This window comes from Bos indicus, chromosome 18 (assembly GCF_029378745.1).
Source record: "Bos indicus isolate NIAB-ARS_2022 breed Sahiwal x Tharparkar chromosome 18, NIAB-ARS_B.indTharparkar_mat_pri_1.0, whole genome shotgun sequence".
Lineage (NCBI taxonomy): Eukaryota > Metazoa > Chordata > Mammalia > Artiodactyla > Bovidae > Bos > Bos indicus.
The window spans coordinates 56,335,023-56,355,800 of NC_091777.1; the positions used below are offsets into that span (position 1 = coordinate 56,335,023).

Sequence of the window (20,778 nt, forward strand, 5' to 3'; positions counted from 1 at the left end):
GAATCTATTGAAAATTAATTTTTAGACGAATGATAGGGTTACCACTTCCCATCAGCAAGTGTATTAATATCCTTTACATCTTTATTGAAGTCACCATTTCCTGGGTTTCTTCTGGCTCAAGGTCAATCCTTGGATAAAACAAGTCGAATAATCTAGCATTTAATTTACCATGGCAAGGAAAGGCAGGAACTCAGGGCTGGACATTTGGCTCTCAAAAGAATGGAAGCCTCATGAGAGGAAGACTGAACATCTGAGATATTTATAGAAGAAGAAAAAAAAAAATCTTCTCACACCCAGTGCTTAGAACCCAGTGGACTAATTTATTGACCAACAGCATTATTCCTCCAGATTCATTCCAGAAACTGGGTAAACCAGTTGAGAAGCAGGTTCTGTAGGCATCACCAATGGCATATAAAATGGTAAGTGTATATACTCAGGCAGGGATGGGGAAAACACAATGAAAGTAGTGACCAGGGAGGATGTGGTCTAGGAGACGAACTGCAAAGCCAGGCTCCATGAGCTCCCCCACCCCGCCCAAAAATGTCCCTATCCTTGGGAATAAAAGCAGCTCTGGGTCTAGAGACAAAGACAGTTGCAATTTGATATTGACTTGCCTATTAAGAGCTGCTTTGAGGGATATATGATGTCAGGCCAAATAAATAGTTAGGAAGTCACACTACAGGTTGATCAGCAATTTCAATATCACCTTGGAGGATTTCTTCGTTTTCGACCTCTTTAATGGGTGTCAGTTGGAAACTTAAGGGTAAGGACTTGGAGGATATCACAGGCTTGTCCCAGCTGGTGGAGTTGAAGGGAATCCCATGAGTGAAGCAATATACAAAGTATATAGGGATGGGAAGGATGACAATGAGTAAAAGGGCGAACAATGTGAACAGCCCCCAGGATGGGTATTGTCGAACAATTTCTTTTGACTGTGGAGAGATGGGAAAGGGGTTCAGAATGTAGAAGTTCCCAGAACAGGAAAGACTGGGGAAGGGGAAGGTCAGAGGAGAACCAGGACAGAGGACTAAGGGTTTTCAGGGAGTCGGAGAATGAGATGATAGTCTTTAGACCAAGAGTGGATTGAAAAATCTAGCCTCCCACTCCCTATGAAGGTCGGGGGTCTGAGGAGGGTGACTTACAGTGCTTGAGTCCCAGGCCAAATAGGTGATATTCTTCAGAGATAGTTGAAATACAGTGGTCACAGACAGGGCTAGCAGTACAACTGGAATTAGATAGGACCACAGCCAACGAATGATGGAGTACATAGGATGGCCCCACAGGTTAGCCATGTCTGCAAAGAAACTGAGAGGAAGGGCCACAGGACTGTAGAAGGGCCTTACAGTTGGGCCTTACCCAGTCTTGGAGGACAAGATCAGCCAGACCTTAGCCCCCACCTCAGCTCAAGCCTCATCCTCTATCTTCTTCTCAGTCAGTCTTCTATCCCTACTCAAGAAAAAATTTCAAACATTCCTCTACTGCTCCAAAACATTTCATGGATATCAGTGCCCTCAGGATAAAGACCAAGTCCCTTTCATTCACTGTGAATATGAGAGTGTCTATGACATACCAGGGATTCTTCTAGTTGCTGGGTATCCATAGTGAACAACACAGACTCTAAAAGAGTAACATTTGGCCCTCCTTCAGCTTTTCTTCCCTGGAGAAGGAAATGGCAATCCACTCCAGTACTATTGCCTGGAAAATCCCATGGACAAAGGAGCCTGGTAGGCTGCAGTCTATGGGGTCGCAAGCTTTTCTTAGCTTCTTCCAGCCAATATATTCAGCCTCCTTTACTGCATGTTCTCAATCTCAATGAATACACAAATGGGGTCCTTTGGTCTAGAGTGCCCTTCTCTCTCCCTCTTTGTCTGCATATTCATCTGTCCAGACTAAGCTCAACCATCCTCTCACCTAGGATGCTTTCCCCGACTCTCCAGATGCCTCTAAATGTCCCAGGCTACCTCTACTATAGGCTTTCCTTCTTGTACTGGGATTGTCTGCTCATACATGTCTTCCTCCTTGGACTCTGCCCTCTTTGAGAGGAGGAGCTTATTCCATTCATTTGTACCCCAGTACCACAAGACTTTCTTGACACAAAGAAAGACTCAAGATACATGTGAGTGAGTTAATGAATGAGTAAACTGACTCCAAGAACCACTGTTAGCTGAAAACCCTGCCACCTGAAACTTCTACCCTTAAATTATACCACTTAGATGACTACACATCTGCCTGTTTAAAAACTGGGCCTGGGAGTTGTTTGTATTCCTTGTATTTTATTTGGATTTTCCCACTCTTCCTTCCACAGTTATGCTTGATGTTCCTGATTATCCTGTTCCCTCTTCCTTAGTAGCTTTTCCTTGCAGAATTAGACCACATCTCTCAATCTACACCTCTCCCACCTTAGCCCGAGCCATTCAATAGCTCCCATTTGGAATATTACAATAGCTCCTAACTGCTCTCTTTGCTTCACTCTTGATTCCTCATAGTCTATTCACCATACAACAATCAATCATAGGTATCTTTTTGAAAAAACAAACCTGATAATGTCAATCCCCTTCTCAAAACCCTTCCATACCTCCTCTCTCATTCTACATAAAAAACTAAGTCCTGCCATAGCTAAAAAGTCCTACATCATCTCCCATTACCTCTCTGGTGTCAGCTCGTAACATTCTATTCTAATCTCTGATTTCCTCATTGCTCAAAAACTTCAGGAATGATGCTTCCTCTTGCTTTGGTACTTACTGTTTTCTCTACTTGGAATGCTCTCTCAAAATTTTTTCATGGTTCCTCCTCTCATTTCATTCAGGAGTCTGCTCAAATGTCACCTTACCAGAGAGGCCTTCCCTGTGATCCTATCAAAGTTATTAATAGCACATACTCCCACTCTTGATCATCTTATCTCACTTTTTTATTTTTCTCCTGTCAGTTATCACCTCTTGACATTTGTATTTGTTCATTTGGTTATTATTATGAATCTCTACCACTAGAATGTAAACTCCCTGGGGACAGGGAGTTTTACTCAATGCTTGTTTTACTCAATGCTCTGTCCTTGATTACTGAAACAGTTCCCAGCACATATTAAGCACCCCAGAAATATGTTAAATGAATGAATGAATAAAAGGTTTCTCAGAAGGCCCTGGAGTTGCCTGAAGTTAAGGGTCCCTATGTCACTGTTGTCAAGTGAAAATAGAGGCAGGCAATAAGAAAGGGGTCAACCTTCCCTATAGACCCAAGCTATCACCTGCTAGCCTCTCTGGCCCATTTCACAGCCAAGTTTTCAAATATGATGACGATGATTATAGGGAGGATTGTCCAGTAGTCAGTCAGCAGTCTGATGTAGTAGCTGCCTGAAGGTCGAGTGAAGAAGAGGCCACACAGGAACATGATCATTAAGACAACCACTGGAGGGAACATTGGATTTAGATCAAGGTCAGAGGTCTGGCTGGGTAACAAGGGCTAGGCAGAGGTGATAGACTAGGGCTGGATAAGAATCTGAATGAAGTCAGGGTCATTGATGGGTATACACATGTAGGTCAGAGTACCTGTAAACAGCTTTGTATATTTCTGGACAGAAATAAAGATGTCTTGGAGAGAGGTAATGATGCTGTCCATGATCCCTATCATGGTGGACATCTCCAGATTCAGCAACATTAGGAAGAACAGGAAGGACCAGAAGACAGACCCAGGAATGAAAGACATGGCTTCAACGAAGGCCAGGAAAGCAAAGTTTGTGCTCTCCTTAATCTGTGAAGGGGAGAAAGGGCAGGAGTTAAAGTGTCCTTGAATTTAACAAAAACAACAAAAAGTACAGAGATATATCCTATCTTTCCTGAAAATGTTCTTAAAACCCCTGTGTCACTGAGAAAACCAGATTTCCAAGCTGACCCTCTGACATGGAAAACCAATCCCACCTAGTATTACTCATAGAAGGGCATTCTGCAAACTATAGTTCTTTGCATTACCAAGGTTGCAGCTTATCCTGGTGCTTCTGGGATTTTTTTTCTGGTGCCAACAAAAGCTGAAATTTCTGTTTTACAAAAGGTTTTGAAGGAACTCTAGGACTCATTCACCTATTTTTACTGACCTTCAAAAACTGCTCCTCTAAGTTGCACTCAGGCACATGGCTGAGGACCTCCTTCTTGATGGGGTTGGAGAGGCTGTTGAACCAGGATGTGAAGATGGAGGTTGGGTTGCCAATCAGATTTTGAGGTGGCTGGGCCTCAGGAGGCAGTATCCCCATGTTTACCAGATTCAAAAGTGTTTCAGTATTCCTGAGGATAAGGAGTTGAATCACATAGAATCATTTTGCTTCTTAGAAAATGATCTGCTTTTCCCTTATCTTCCAGATAAGAAAGGACATCATGTTACTGATCTGGGTAAGGTAGAGCATAAGATTAAATCTAGAAGCCATCCACCTTCAAAGTCATGAATTGTTATGAGCCTGGATAATTTATGACCCTAAGGGGATGGGGCAGGAGAAGCCTTTCCTATAGTCTTCTTGAGTCTTATAGAGTTCTTGGAAACTCTGAGTCTCTGCTCTAATGATGGGGTCTCTCATTCACTCCCTACCTCTTATTCACGCCCTACCTCTTTCTTAGACTAACAGGTGGAAGTCAACCTTCTAAGCTTTGTATAACTGAATATCAGGGAGCATTTACTTAAGTGTACCATATGCATAACAGTCCCATGAAGTTGTACTATGCTGTGAGAAACTTCTTGCACTTTTTGATCTGGGTCCTGCTCTTTATTTTATCCCATGACCTTCTGCAGATCTACTCAGCTCACACTTAACTTCTTACAGTTTCAGGGCATGCGATGCTCTCTCATGCTCAAGACCAACCCAACTCCCACCATCATTCTTCACTTGGGCTAATTCCTATAAATCCTTAAAACTTCAGCTCATTGCTCTATAATAACTTCAATGGAAGGTTTGCTGATAATAGCAAAATGCAAGTGGCAGAGATCAAACCAGTCAATCCTAAAGGAAATCAACCCTGAATATTCACTGGAAGGACTGATGCTGAAGCTGAAGCTTCAATACTTGGGCCACCTGATATGAAGAGCTGACTCACTGGAAAAGACCCTGATACTGGGAAAGATTGAAGGCAAGAGGAGAAGGGTAGGACAGAGGATGAGATGGTTGGATGGCATCACCGACTCAGTAGACATGAGTTTGAGCAAACTCCGAAAGATGGTGCTGGATAGGGAAGCCTGGCATGCTGTAGTCCATGGAGTTGCAAAGAGTCAGACATGACTTAGAGACTGAACAGCAACAATAAAGCGGCATTTCTAATCACGTTTTAGAAAATAAAATACTATGTGCTCTTCTGGTAATAGGCAAGTTAAATATTTGAACCAAACTTCTCACTGGAAATAATTTAAAAGACTCAAAGATATTTTTAAATCTTGAAAAATAAAAATACTGACAAGATAATAAGGAATTACAGTATTGGACAAAAATCAGAGTACAAACAAAAGCAGTGGGGAAAGAAGACTTGCAAAGCAATTTTGCCTTGAAGGGTATGTCAAATACATCAAACTATACCTGAAGTGTCCAGGCATAGTTTGATGTAAAAGCACCAGAGCATGCCCAAAGTAAGGATCAGAACAGAAGGTCTTCCCCTAAATCTGGCATTTCAAAGGGTTGCACCTTCAATAATAAAAAATGAACCAGAAGCTTGCACCCAATTGTTCCACACCACGGGGAACACAAGGAGGGCTGCTTCAGAAAAGGGCAAAACAAGGGCAAATTTTTAAGGATCCTGAATGTCATAACCACAGCCAGCCCTAGTTTAAACTTGGAGCCCAAATATTTGAGCCCGGTTGTCACAAAAACTCAAGTTGGAGTCTTTCTAATGTCCCTATGTATCAAGTAAAAGCAAAAGTCCTATCTGGATGAATATACCCTCTTCTTAGGCCTTAAAGAATTCTTACAAATAATAGTCAAATAAATAGGACATGGAGAGAACCACACACATAAAAACAAGACATCATGAGAAATAACACAATAAAAATATCCCTAAAGTTACTACAAATATTAGAATTACAAAAAAATATAATACAACTAAGTTTACTATGCTTAAATAATAAAAGACAAGCTTGGAGATATTTGCAGGAGACAAGAAACTATAAGTCAACCATAACGATTTTTAAAAATGAAACAGAACCTCTTGAAATAAAAAGTAACTGAGATTTAAAAGTCAGTATGGATAATTCTAATTTCACAATTAGGCACAGGGGCACAACTTATCCTCCCACTTTAAACAACTATACAGCTGGACAAAATGTATAAAACAACTGTTTTTAGACATTAGATAACAGGCAATACAGAACTGTGATCCCTGCTGCTGCTGCTGCTGCTGCTGCTGCTGCTAAGTCACTTCAGTCATGTCCAACTCTGTGCGACCCCAGAGACGGCAGCCCACCAGGCTCCCCCGTCCCTGGGATTCTCCAGGCAATAACATTGGAGTGGGTTGCCATTTCCTTCTCCAGTGCATGAAAGTGAAAAACGAAAGTGAAGTTGCTCAGTCGTGTCAGACTCTTAGCGACGCCATGGACTGCAGCCTACCAGGCTCTGCCATCCATGGGGTTTGCCAGGCAAGAGTACTGGAGTGAGGTGCCATTGCCTTCTCCGTGATTCCTGAGAAAAGGAAAACAAATGAGGTGCACCATGTAATTATCCTGGTTTTCTGCCTGAAAGCACATTCTAATCTGCAGAGCAGAAAAGATCACAAGTAAACCATGGCAGTCTCACTGAGTTGGGGAGACAAAGAAGGAGTTCAGGGAGGCCAAAGAAGTTGAAGTTCCAGGGAAGAATTCTGGAGGAAATGTAGTTATGAAGAAAAAGAGTTCTAGAAATTTGCATCCAGTCTGTTGAGTGTGTGCTGAATTTTAAGATTCACACATACAGGATGAAAATCTGCAAGGCTATATATAAAGAATAACTCAGTTCAGTTCAGTCGCTCTGACTCTTTGCGACCCCATGAATTGCAGCACGCCAGGCCTCCCTGTCCATCACCAACTCCCAGAGTTCACTCAAACTCACGTGCATCGAGTCGATGATGCCATCCAGCCATCTCATCCTCTGTCGTCCCCTTTTCCTCCTGCCCCCAACCCCTCCCAGCATCAGAGTATTTTCCAATGAGTCAACTCTTCGCATGAGGTGGCCAAAGTACTGGAGTTTCAGCTTTAGCATCATTCCTTCCAAAGAACACCCAGGGCTGATCTCCTGTAGAAACAATAACTGGAAAACATCCAATCTGAATGGGGTATTTGGCAGACAGTCCAGGAGGGCCATGCCTTCCAAATGGGACTGAGGGACTCCTGGAGGAAAGAGGGCTCTAGACGCACCCTACTGAAGCTTAAAATCAAAACTCAAAAGTATCAAACTGTAATTACTTGCTAGAACAAAGCTCAATCAATACTCATTCAAGGAAGGCAACAAAAAGTCAGACACTCAAAAATACAGAATTCACAAAGTCCAATCTCCAGTCAAAAATTAGTAAACAAATGAAGAAAGAGAAAAATGTGACCTTGATCAGTATAAAAACCAGTAAATAAAACAGTCACAAAATAGAGCAATAAATGACAGATGAAGGACTTAACAGTCAGGGATATTAAAATATCTATTTAAAAAAAAAACAATGTTAAAGTATTTTTTAAAAATATGAACCTAACAAGTAGAGAAATGGAAGACAGAAAAAAGAACCAGGGGAGACTTCCCTGGTGGTACAGAGGATAAGAATCCACCTGCCAATGCCGGGGACACAGTTTCAAGCTCTGATCCGGGACGATCCCACATGCCATAGAACAACTAAGCCCGTGTGCCGCCACCACTGAGCTTGTGCTCTACAGCCTGTGCTCCACAACAAGAGAAGCCACCAAAATGAGAAGCCCACACACCACAGATAGAGAGCAGCCCCCACATGCCACAACTAGAGAAAAGCCCATTCAGCAACAAAGACCTATCAGAGCCAAAAATAAAAATAAATAAATGCTTCAAATTAGTTTTTAAAAAATAACACTTGATGAAACAAAAAGAGCCCCACAATATACTAGATAAATTGAAGTATAATTAAGAATCTTCCCACAAAGAAAATTCTAGGCCCAAATGGCTCACTGGCATATTCTGTCAAATAATTTGAGTCAGAAATAATAATATTACAGAGATTCTTTTGGAAACCGGAAAAGGAGGAGCTATTTCCCAGGTTGTTTTATGAAGCCAGTATTACCCTGAGAGTAAAACCATGCAAGGACACTAGAAGAATATCGCACATCAACCTAGATTCAACATCCTTAACAAAAGTCAACAGACTTAATCCAGCTATAGATAAAAATATAATACACCATGATCAAGTGGAGTTTATTTCAGGAATGCAAGAATGTTTAAACATTCAAAAATCAACCAATATCATGGATCACACTAAAAATACAGAAGAAATAAACAATCAACTCAGTAGTTGTAGAGTAACTGTATAACAAAATTCCAGCATTCATTTATGTAAAAAATTGCACAAAACAAGGAATATAAGGGAACTTGCTTAACCTAATTAAAGACATCTGGGGAGGAAATCCTGCAAATAATATGGTACATACTAGTGATTCACTGCTTTCCCCTGAAAATGGCAAAATGCGTGAATGTCCATTCTCACTCTTTCTATCCTCTACTGGAGATTCTAGTCAGTGAAATAAAGCAAGTAAAATAATTTTGTTAGAGGTTAGAAAGGAACAAGTAAAAGTCTTCATATGCAGATATGTGATTGTGTATATATAAAAACCTAAAGCTACAAAAATAAGTGAATTTATCAAGGCCAATACCCATAAATTAGTTATATTCCAATATACTAAGAGTGAACAATTAAATGATTAAAATTTCAGAATATTATTTACAATAGAACATAAAACACAAAATCATTATAGAAAAACTTTACAAAATATTATAAGACATGCCATATATTGAAATTTACAGAATACTACTGAAAGAAATTAAAGAACATATAGGTATATACCATGTTCTTAAACAAGAAGACAAAATTTTGTTAATTATTCATTCTTCCCAAAATGATCCATAGATTCAACGCAATCTCAACAGCAGAGCATAACTCTTTTTGTAAAAAAAAAAAAATTGACAACCTATTTCTAAAACTTACATGGGGGACGTGGCCAAGAGGGTGGAGTACAAAGACCCTGAGCTCACCTCCTCCCACAGGCACACCAAAACTAAAATTATTTACAAGGCAATTATTGATATGAACAACAAGAAGATTAGTAGAAAAAAATCTTCTACAACTAAAGATATAAAGAAGGAAATACAATAAGATGGGTAGGAGGAGTGGAGACAAGGTACAAGCAAGACCCCAGGGCAGGTGACTCACAAGTGTGAGGATAATTACAATTGTAGAGGTTCTCCCCAGGGAGCATGGGGTACAAGCTTCTCATGGGGCTCTCCATCCCCTAGGTTCTGTACTGGGAAGATGAGACCCCAGAATCTTTGGCTTTGAAGGTCAGTGGGGCTTATTTCAGGAGAGTCAGGGCTATGGGAAATAGAGATTCTACTGTTAAACGGTGCACACAAAATCTCATACACTCCAGGACTCAGGGCAGAAGCAGTAATTTGAAAAAAGCTTGAGTCAGACTCACTTGCTGAGGGAGGAACCAAGATGGCGGAGGAGTAGGACGGGGAGAACACTTCCTCCCCCACAAATTCATCAAAAGAGCATTTAAACATCGAGTAAATTCCACAAAACAACTTCTGAATGCCGACAGAGGACATCAGGCACCCAGAAAAGCAACCCAACTCTTCGAAAGGAGGACCTCATCAAACGCCTCCATACCGACACTGAAACCAAGCACCACACAAGGGCCAACGAGTTCCAGGGCAAGACACACCAAGCAAATTCTCCAGCAACAAAGGAGCACAGCCCTGAGCTTCAAGATACAAGCTGCCCAAAGTCACCCCAAAACCATAGACATCTCATAACTCATTACTGGACATTTCATTGCACTCCAGAGAGAAGAAATACAGTTCCACCCACCAGAACACCAACACAAGCTTCCCTAACCAGGAAACCTTGACAAGCCACCTGTACAAACCCACACACAGCGAGGAAAAGCCACAATAAAGAGAACTCCACAAACTGCCAGAATACAGAAAGGACACCCCAAAATCAGCAATTTAAACAAGATGAAGAGACAGAGGAATACCCAGCAGATAAAGGAACAGGATAAATGCACACCAAACCAAACAAAAGAGGAAGAGATAGGGAATCTACCTGATAAAGAATTCCAAATAATGATAGTGAAATTGATCCAAAATCTTGAAATTAAAATGGAATCACAGATAAATAGCCTGGAGACAAGGATTGAGAAGATGCAAGAAAGGTTTAACAAGGACCTAGAAGAAATAAAAAAGAGTCAATATATAATGAATAATGCAATAAATGAAATTAAAAACACTCTGGAGGCAACAAATAGTAGAATAACAGAGGCAGAAGATAGGATTAGTGAATTAGAAGATAGAATGGTAGAAATAAATGAATCAGAGAGGATAAAAGAAAAACGAATTAAAAGAAATGAGGACAATCTCAGAGACCTCCAGGACAATATTAAATGCTACAACATTTGAATCATAGGGGTTCCAGAAGAAGAAGACAAAAAGAAAGACCATGAGAAAATACTTGAGGATATAATAGTTGAAAACTTCCCTAAAATGGGGAAGGAAATAATCACCCAAGTGCAAGAAACCCAGAGAGTCCCAAACAGGATAAACCCAAGGCGAAACACCCCAAGACACATATTAATCAAATTAACAAAGATCAAACACAGAGAACAAATATTAAAAGCAGCAAGTGAAAAACAAATAACACACAAGGAAATTCCCATAAGGATAACAGCTGATCTTTCAATAGAAACTCTTCAAGCCAGGAGGGAATGGCAAGACATACTTAAAATGATGAAAGAAAATAACCTACAGCCCAGATTATTGTACCCAGCAAGGATTTCATTCAAGTATGAAGGAGAAATCAAAAGCTTTTCAGACAAGCAAAAGCTGAGAGAATTCTGCATCACCAAACCAGCTCTCCAACAAATACTAAAGGATATTCTCTAGACAGGAAACACAAAAACGGTGTATAAGTTCGAATCCAAAACAATAAAGTAAATGGCAACGGGATCATACTTATCAGTAATTACCTTAAACGTAAATGGGTTGAATGCCCCAACCAGACTCACTTGCTGATCTTGGAGAGCCTCCCAGAGAGGAGGCAGACAAATGGGACTCATCCTGGGGACAAAGACACTGGTAGTAGCCATTTTGGGGAACTCATTCTACCACGAGGACAGTGGAGCTGGCAAGTGCCATTTTGGAAATGTACCTCTAGCTTATTAGTCCCAGGACCCAGATCTACCCACCAGTCAGTTGGCACCAGTCCTGGGATGCCTCAGGCCAACCATGTAGCTTGATGGAGACCCAGTCCGAACCACTAGAGGGCCCAGGATTCAACCCCACCCACCAGAGGACAGACAACATACTGGAATCTTTTATGACCAAACACTATGCAACTAAAAATCAACTACAAGGAAAAAACTGCAAAAATTAAAAAAAAAAAAAACAACCCACAAACACACGAAGGCTACACAATATGCTACTAAACACGGAAAGAAATCAAAGAGGAAATTTTAAAATACCAGGAGATAAATGAAAATTAAGACACCACAATCCAAAACCAGTGACAAAAGAGGCAAGAGTATACAATGGGGAAAAGACAACCTCTTCAATAAATGGTGTTGGGAAAACTGGATAGTTACAAGCAAAAGAATCAAACTGAATGACTTTTGCACACCACATACAAAAATAAACTAATAATGGATTAAAGACTTAAACATAAAGACCTGAAATCATAAAACAGCTAGAAGAAAACTTAGTATACTTTTTGACATCAGTCTTAAGAATGTATTTTCTCAGGCAACAGAACAAAAGCAAAAATAAACAAATGGGACCAAATTAAACTTAAAAGCTTATGCACAGTGAAGGAAACTATTAATAAAACAAAAAAGGCCACCTATTGTATGGGAAAAGATATTTGCAAATGATATACTAGCAGGGGGCTAAAATCCAAAATATACAGAGAACACATACAACTCAACGTAAAAACAACCCAATTAGAAAATGGGCAGAGGACTGAGTAGACATTTTTCCAGAGAAGACAAACAGATGGACAACAGGCTCATGAAAAGATGCTCAAGATCACTAATTATTAGAGAAATGCAAATCAAGACTACAGCAAGGTATCACCCAACACCTGTCAGAACAGCTATTATCAAAAAACAACAATAAAAAGTGTGCTGAGGAAGTGGAGAAAAGGGAACCCTTATACATTATTGGTGCAATGTAAACTGCTACAGCCACTCTGGAAAACAGTATTGAAATTCCTCAATAAATTAAAATAGAACTACCATATGATCCAGCAATTCTACTCCTGGGTATTTACCCAAGAAAATTAAAACACTAATTTGAAAAGATATATGCACCCCATGTTCATTATTACTTACAATAGCCAAGATATGAACTCAACCTAAATGTCCTAATAGATGAATGGATAATAGGTAAAACTGAATCTCTTTGCTGTACACTTGAAACTAACACAACACTGTTAATCAAGTATGCTCCAATATAAAATAAAAAAAAATTTTTAATTGATGAATGGATAAAGAAGATATATATATATATATACACATACACACACACACATACACAAACCAAGCTTCCCAGGTGGCCCTGCTGCTGCTGCTGCTAAGTCACTTCAGTCGTGTCCGACTCTGTGCGACCCCATAGACGGCAGCCCACCAGGCTGCCCCGTCCCTGGGATTCTCCAGGCAAGAACACTGGAGTGGGTTGCCATTTCCTTCTCCAACGCAGGAAAGTGAAAAGTGAAAGGGAAGTCGCTCAGTCGTGTCCGACTCTTCGCGACCCCATGGACTGCAGCCCACCAGGCTCCTCCGTCCATGGGATTTTCCAGGCAAGAGTGCTGGAGTGGGGTGCCATTGCCTTCTCCGCCAGGGGGCGCTAGTGGTTAAAAAAAACAAACAAACAAAAAACACACCTGCCTGACAACGCAGATGTAAGAGACTCAGGTTCAATCCCTGGGTCTGGAAGATCCCCTGCAGAAGGAAATGGCAACCTACTCCAGTATTCTAGCAGGGATAGTTCCATGGACAGCCTGGCGGTCTATAGTCCACAGGGTCGCAAAGAGTTGGACACGACTGAGTGACTGAACAACAACTATATATATATATATGTAAAATGAAATATTTACTCAGTCACAAAAAATAAGGAAATCTTGCCATTTGCAACAATACAAATGGATCTAGAGGATATTATGCTAAGTGAAATAAATCATACAGAGAAAGACAAATGTTGTATGAAATCACTCATACACGGAATTTAAAAAACAAATGACTGCACATAACTAACAGAAACAGAGTCATAGATACAATCATAGTTATAGAGAACAAACAGATGGTTGCTAGAAGGGAGGTGTTAAGGCAGGAGAGAAACTGGTGAGGGAGATTAAGTTACAAAATAAATGAGTCATAGGTATAAACTGTACCATGTGGAGAATACTGCCAATATTTATGTAATATCTTTGTATGGTGACAGATGATATCTAGACTTACATTTTGAAATGTAGAGAAATAGTGAATTACTGTGTTATGTGCCAAGAATGAACACAGTGTTGTAGGTCAATTATACATCAAAAAGAAAGAAACTCATAGAAAAAGAGATGAGATGTGTGGTTACCAGATGCATCGGGGCAGGGGGCAGGAGGAACTGGATGAAGACAGTCAAAAGGTACAAACTTCCAGTTATAAGATAAGTAAGTACTAGGATGGACTGAATCGGAGGTAAGTTGGTGAACTTAAATATAGATCAATAGTGTTATACAATCTGAGGAGCAGGAAACCATATTTTAGAACATAGTGAACAGAGCCTCAGGGGCTTACAGGATGTAACAGAGTTTAACATACATACACGTAGTTTAGACTTCAAAAAGGAGGAGAGAATGAGGCAGAAAAAATATTTAAAGAGAGAATGATGGTTAAGTTCTCAAAGTTGGTGAAAAATACACATTTACAAAGTTACAAAGCTTAGCCAATTCCAAGTAGGATGAACATTTTTTGAATGTCTTCTCATCAGAAATGACAGAGTTCAGATGTACATTCTACCCTACTTTTATCTGATGCAACTGAAAGTCCTGTACACGAAAGGACTCTGAAAAGTAAGTGGTAGCGACAGGCAGCTCAGAGAAGGAAAGCCAAATTCAAAGTACCACTGTATTAGCAGTGAATTTACAATGATTTTTCCCAATAACATCTCCTGACCTGGACTCAAAAGTAGCCTGAAACCAAGAACTATCTATCGAGTATGGACATAATTCCAAGAGAAAAGTCTGATATTTCTGGCCCAAGGAATAGAGGCCTCAAATTTCAGAGAGAACAAGAGAAATCCCCTAATTTTTCTTGTTCTTTTCTGTTTTATCAAACATGTCAGACAATCCTGCAGCGACAGAGGTGGCTGGACGAGCACCTATACATCTGAGATGGAAATCCTCCTCTGACCAAATAAACTGTGGTTCCAAGTACACGCATAAGGGAGGAAAATCCATGTTACTTTAAATATTTTTTCTATTGTCTCAATATGTAGCCCTGGAGGCAGATGGAGTTGATGAAATGAGTAGCAGAGCAGGGAAACTAAAGCTCTAGTTTTCTAGGCAGAAAGCCAAGTAGCAGGGCTTCTTAAGAACTGGAAAGTGTTGGGGAGACTTCAGATAAGAAGGAGCTGAAGAAGGCGACCCCATAAAATGTTATATGAAATTCTTGGTAGCACAGAGTTATATCTGACCCTGAACAGCATTCCAAAGACTGGGACAACTAGAAAATAAGGTATATCACTGCCCAGCTTCCAAACTATTAGTGGCACACAACTAAATGGATCCAAACAGCACTGAAATTAAAAACTGAACTGACATTGGAACCACAGCCCACAGAAGATGGGAAGAAACTTACAACATAAATCTAGCCAGGGCAGTTCTCTCATAAAACTGTAAAAAAAAAAAAATTCTCCAAAGAAAATGGATACAGTCTCATATATGTTTAAAATAACTACATACAACACAAAATTACTTGATGTATAAAGAATCAGGAAAATCTCAATATGCCACAAGGAAAAACATAATCAATACATAACAACCCCAAAATGACATAGAAGTTTTTACTATCAGACTTTAAAGCAATTATTATAATCATACTCTGAGAAGTCAGAGTGAACCCTCTTGAAACAAGTAGAAAGACAGACTATCAGCAGACAAAAGATACAAGAAAAATACTAAGTGGAAAATTTTATAACTGAAAAATACAATAACAGAAAATTCACTTGACTGGCTAAATAACAGAATGAAGATGACAGAAGAAACAGTCAGTGGCCTGGCTGAAAAAGTTCCCTGAAACTTTGGAATTTGGTCAAAGTCATAAAACTTTAGATTCAAGAATCTCAATGAAACTTAAACAGGAGTTGATAAACCTGAAAAACCTATGCCTAGACACATCAAAATCAAACAAATGAAAACTAAACATGAAAAAATCTGGAACATATGGATTTGTGTGTGCAGTTTGCCGTATACCTGAAACTACCAACACTGTATATCAACTATACTTCAGGTTTTTACAATTGTTTTTAATCTGAAAGCTGCCAAAGAAAAACAACACATGATATACAGGGGAACAACAATTTGAGTGACTGTGTTTCTCCTCAGAAATGGAGACCAGAAAGAAACAGTACATTTTTTAAGTACTGAAAGAGAAGGATGGTCAACACACAATTCCTCCAAGAAACAAGTGTCAAATCCTCACTCACCTAGAGCCAGACATCCTGGAATGTGAAGTCAAGTGGGCCTTAGAAAGCATCACTATGAACAAAGCTAGTGGAGGTGATGGAATTCCAGTTGAGCTATTTCAAATCCTGAAAGATGATGCTGTCAAAGTGCTGCACTCAATATGCCAGCAAATTTGGAAAACTCAGCAGTGGCCACAGGACTGGAAAATGTCAGTTTTCATTCCAATCCCAAAGAAAGGCAATGCCAAAGATGCTCAAACTACCACACAATTGCACTCATCTCACACGCTAGTAAAGTAATGCTCAAAATTCTCCAAGCCAGGCTTCAACACTTTGTGAATCTTGTACTTGCAGATGTTCAAGCTGGTTTTAGAAGAGGCAGAGGAACCAGAGATCAAATTGCCAACATCCACTGGCTCATGGAAAAAGCAAGAGGATTCCAGAAAAACATCTACTTCTGCTTTATTGACTATGCCAAAGCCTTTGACTGTGTGGATTACAATAAACTGTGTAAAATTCTGAAAGAGGTGGGAATACCAGACCACCTGACCTGCCTCTTGAGAAACCTGTATGCAGGTCAGGAAGCAACAGTTAGAACTGGACATGGAACAACAGACTGGTTCTAAATAGGAAAAGGAGTACGTCAAGGCTGTATATTGTCACCCTGCTTATTTAACTTATATGCAGAGTACATCATGAGAAACGCTGGGCTGGAAGAAGCACAAGCTGGAATCAAGATTGCCGGGAGAAATATCAATAACCTCAGATATGCAGATGACACCACCCTTATGGCAGAAAGTGAAGAGGAACTGAAAAGCCGCTTGATGAAAGTGAAAGAGAAGAGTGAAAAAGTTGGCTTAAAGCTCAACATTCAGAAAATGAAGATCATGGCATCTGGTCCCATCACTTCATGGGAAATAGATGGAGAAACAGTGGGAACAGTGTCAGACTTTATTTTTGGGGGCTCCAAAATCACTGCAGATGGTGATTGCAGCCATGAAATTAAAAGATGCTTACTCCTTGGAAGGAAAGTTATGACCAACCTAGATAGTATATTGAAAAGCAGAGATATTACTTTGCCAACAAAGGTCCATCTAGTCAAGGCTATGGTTTTTCCAGTGGTCATGTATGGATATGAGAGTTGGACTGTGAAGAAAGCTGAGTGCCGAAGAATTGATGCTTTTGAACTGTGGTGTTGGAGAAGACTCTTGAGAGCCCCTTGGACTGCAAGGAGATCCAACCAGTCCATTCTAAAGGAGATCAGTCCTGGATGTTCATTGCAAGGACTGATGCTGAAGCTGAAACTCCAATACTTTGGCCACCTCATGTGAAGAGTCAACTCATTGGAAAAGACTCTGATGCTGGGAGGGATTGGGGGCAGGAGGAGAAGGGGACGACAGAGGATGAGATGGTTGGATGGCATCACCGACTAGATGGACATGAGTTTGAGTGAACTCTGGGAGTTGGTGATGGACAGGGAGGCCTGGAGTGCTGCGATTCATGAGGTTGCAGAGTCGGACACGACTGAGCGACTGAATTGAACTGAAAAGGCATTATTAGATGAAAGAATCTCAAAAAATTCATTGCCAACATATCTTTAATATTAAAGAAATGCTAAAAGTTTTTCAGATGGAATGGAAATAATACTGGAGGGAAAATTCAAACTTCAGAAACTAAGGAAGAGCAACAAAAATGATATCCAGGTAAATATAGCAGGGTATTTTTCTCCTCTTAAGTTGGAGAATACATATGTCAGTTGAAGGTAAAATGTATAACATTGTTTGATAGAATTTTCAGTGTATGTGGTACATATGACAACCATAAAACAAAGTGGGGAAGACAAAGGGTCTTATTATGATTATACAGTTTTACATGTCACTTAAAGTGTTAAAATATTAATTCTAATTAGACTGTAAAAAGTGCACATTTTTATTGGGTTGTTTGCCTTCTCATTGAGTTGAAAGATTTCTTTACATATTCCAAATAACATGTAGTTGATCCTTCAACGAAATGGGGGTTAGAGAATTCCCTGGTGGTCCAGTGATTAAGAATCCATCTGCCAATGTAGGGGACACAGGTTCAATCTCCAATCTGGGAAGATTCCACATGCTGCAGGGCATCTAAGCCCCTGTGCCACAACTAGAGAAAGATCTATCACAGCCAAAAATAAAATAAATTTTTTTCAAAAAAGCTCATTGAAAGTTATCTATTTTTTAAAAATGGGATGTTGGGAGAGCCATCCCTCTGCACGGTTGAAAGTCCACTTTTAACTTATAGTCAGACCTCCACATCTGCAGCTCCTCAGTATCCAGTTCTGTATCCATGGATTCAGCCAATCGCAGATCATGTAGTAGTGTAGTACTATTGAAAAAAATCCACGTATAAGTGGGCCTGTGCAATTCAAACTTGCATTGTGCAAAAATCAACTGTGTACAGAATATATAAATTCCTCCAATTTTGTAACATGTACTTTCATTATCTTAATGGAATCTTTCAAAGAGAAAATGATTTTAATCCCAATGGTGTCCAATTATTAACCATAATAAGGGCTCTCCTACTAGCAGCAATGAGAACTCTATGAAGTATAGAAAAATAGCAGATATACAGAATGGCAGGCAATACCACTAGGCCTAAGGCAAATTAATAAGAAAGGAACAAATGTGAAAGAGTGATTTCTAGGATATCTTTTTAAATTCTTTAAAACTGGAAAACAAGAGTATATATAGTATCCCATCTTCTGTGTAAGAAAGAAAGAAAGTAAATAAGAAGATACACATTTTTCTACTTATTTTTACAAATAAAAGAAGGATAAAGTAAAAAATAATGAGTTTTCTTCAGAGGACAGGTGAGAATAGGGTTGAAGAATTGGTTGAGAATTGGGTGAAGGTCAGTTCAGTTCAGTTCAGTCACTCAGTTGTGTCCAACTCTTTGCAACCCCGTGAATTGCAGCATGCCAGGCCTCCCTGTCCATCACCAACTCCCAGAGTCCACCCAAACCCATGTCCATCAAGTCGGTGATGCCATCCAACCATCTCATTCTCTGTCATCCCCTTCTCCTCCTGCCCTCAATCTTTCCCAGCATCAGGGTCTTTTCAAATGAGTCAGCTCTTTGCATCAGGTAGCCAAAGTATTGGAGTTTCAGCTTCAACATCAGTCCCTCCAATGAACACGTAGGACTGATCTCCTTTAGGATGGACTGGTTGGATCTCCTTGCAGTCCAAGGGGCTCTCAAGAGTCTTCTCCAACACCACAGTTCAAAAGCATCAATTCTTCAGTGCTCAGCTTTCTTTATAGTCCAACTCTCATATCCATACATGACTACTGGAAAAACCATAGGGTTGACTAGATGGACCTTAGTTGACAAAGTAATGTCTCTGCTTTTGAACATGCTATCTAGGTTGGTCATAGCTTTTCTTCCAAGGAGCAAGCGTCTTTTAATTTCATGCCTGCAGTCACCATCTGCAGTGATTTTGAAGCCCCCAAAAATAAAATCTCTCACTGTTTCCACATCTATTTGCTGTGAAGTGATGGGACAGGATGCCATGATCTTCGTTTTCTGAATGTTGAGCTTCAAACCAATTTTTTCACTCTCCTCTTTCACTTTTTTTTTTTTTCTCCTCTTTCACTTTCATCAAGAGGCTCTTTGGTTCATTTTCTGCCATAAGGGTGGTGTCATCTGCATATCTGAGGTTATTGATATTTCTCCCGGCAATCTTGATTCCAGCTTGTGCTTCTTCCAGCCCAGCGTTTCTCATGATGTACTCTGCATATAAGTTAAATAAGCAGGGTGACAATACACAGCCTTGACGTACTCCTTTTCCTATTTAGAACCAGTCTGTTGTTCCATGTCCAGTTCTAACTGTTGCTTCCTGACCTGCATACAGGTTTCTCAAGAGGCAGGTCAGGTGGTCTGGTATTCCCACCTCTTTCAGAATTTTACACAGTTTATTGTGATCCACACAGTCAAAGGCTTTGGCATAGTCAATAAAGCAGATGTTTTTCTGGAACCCTCTTGCTTTTTCCATGAGCCAGTGGATGTTGGCAATTTGATCTCTGGTTCCTCTGCCTCTTCTAAAACCAGCTTGAACATCTGCAAGTTCAAGATTCACAAAGTGTTGAAGCCTGGCTTGGAGAATTTTGAGCATTACTTTACTAGCGTGTGAGATGAGTGCAATTGTGTGATAGTTTGAGCATCTTTGGCATTGCCTTTCTTTGGGATTGGAATGAAAACTGACGTTTTCCAGTCCTGTGGCCACTGCTGAGTTTTCCAAATTTGCTGGCATATTGAGTGCAGCACTTTCACAGCATCATCTTTCAGGACTTGAAATAGCTCAACTGGAATTCCATCACCTCCACTAGCTTTGTTCGTAGTGATGCTTTCTAAGGCCCACTTGACTTCACATTCCAGGATGTCTGGCTCTAGGTGAGTGATCACACCACCGTGATTATCTGGGACAGTGACATTTCTCTGTATCTTCTTGTATAATTTTGTCTTTGGAATCCATATTAATGTTTAATAAAATAAAATTAGGGGCCCTAAAATGTCATACAAACAGAAACAAATGAACATAACTGTATTTCAAGTGAATAACGTAACTACACTGAACTGAGGAGAAAGAACTAGCCCAAGTTAGTTTTGAACACAGCATTCTGGCCATAAAGTTCAGGATAAAGACAAGTTGTCAGTGAACACTGGAACATAGGATCAGTGTAGTGTGTGTGTGCATGCACGCTCAGTCGTGTCCTACTCTTTGCTACCCCATGGACTATAGCCCACCAGGTTCCTCTGTCCATGGGATTTCCCAGGCAAGAACACTGGAGTCGGTTGCTATTTCCTCCTCCAGAGGATCTTCCTGACCCAGGGATCAAACCCACGACTCCTGTGTCTC

General features: G+C 40.2%; 1 protein-coding gene across 5 annotated transcripts in view; it reads right to left on the reverse strand.

Moving 5' to 3' along the window:
• Positions 1 to 311: 311 nt before the first annotated feature.
• SLC6A16 (solute carrier family 6 member 16) overlaps positions 312 to 20,778 on the reverse strand; it is a 42,515-nt gene continuing 22,048 nt past the window's right edge. For 4 of the 5 annotated variants that reach the window (XM_070771457.1, XM_070771459.1, XM_070771461.1 and 1 more), the window contains 5 exons: positions 4,085 to 4,271; positions 3,543 to 3,744; positions 3,242 to 3,401; positions 1,143 to 1,305; positions 314 to 932 (listed from right to left, as the gene is read on the reverse strand). In XM_070771457.1, the coding sequence (XP_070627558.1) occupies positions 672 to 932; positions 1,143 to 1,305; positions 3,242 to 3,401; positions 3,543 to 3,744; positions 4,085 to 4,271 (973 nt within the window). In that variant the 3' untranslated portion in view covers positions 314 to 671. Of the gene's footprint in view, positions 933 to 1,142; positions 1,306 to 3,241; positions 3,402 to 3,542; positions 3,745 to 4,084; positions 4,272 to 20,778 lie in introns of all 5 variants that reach the window. The other variant, XM_070771462.1, reaches the window with a different exon arrangement.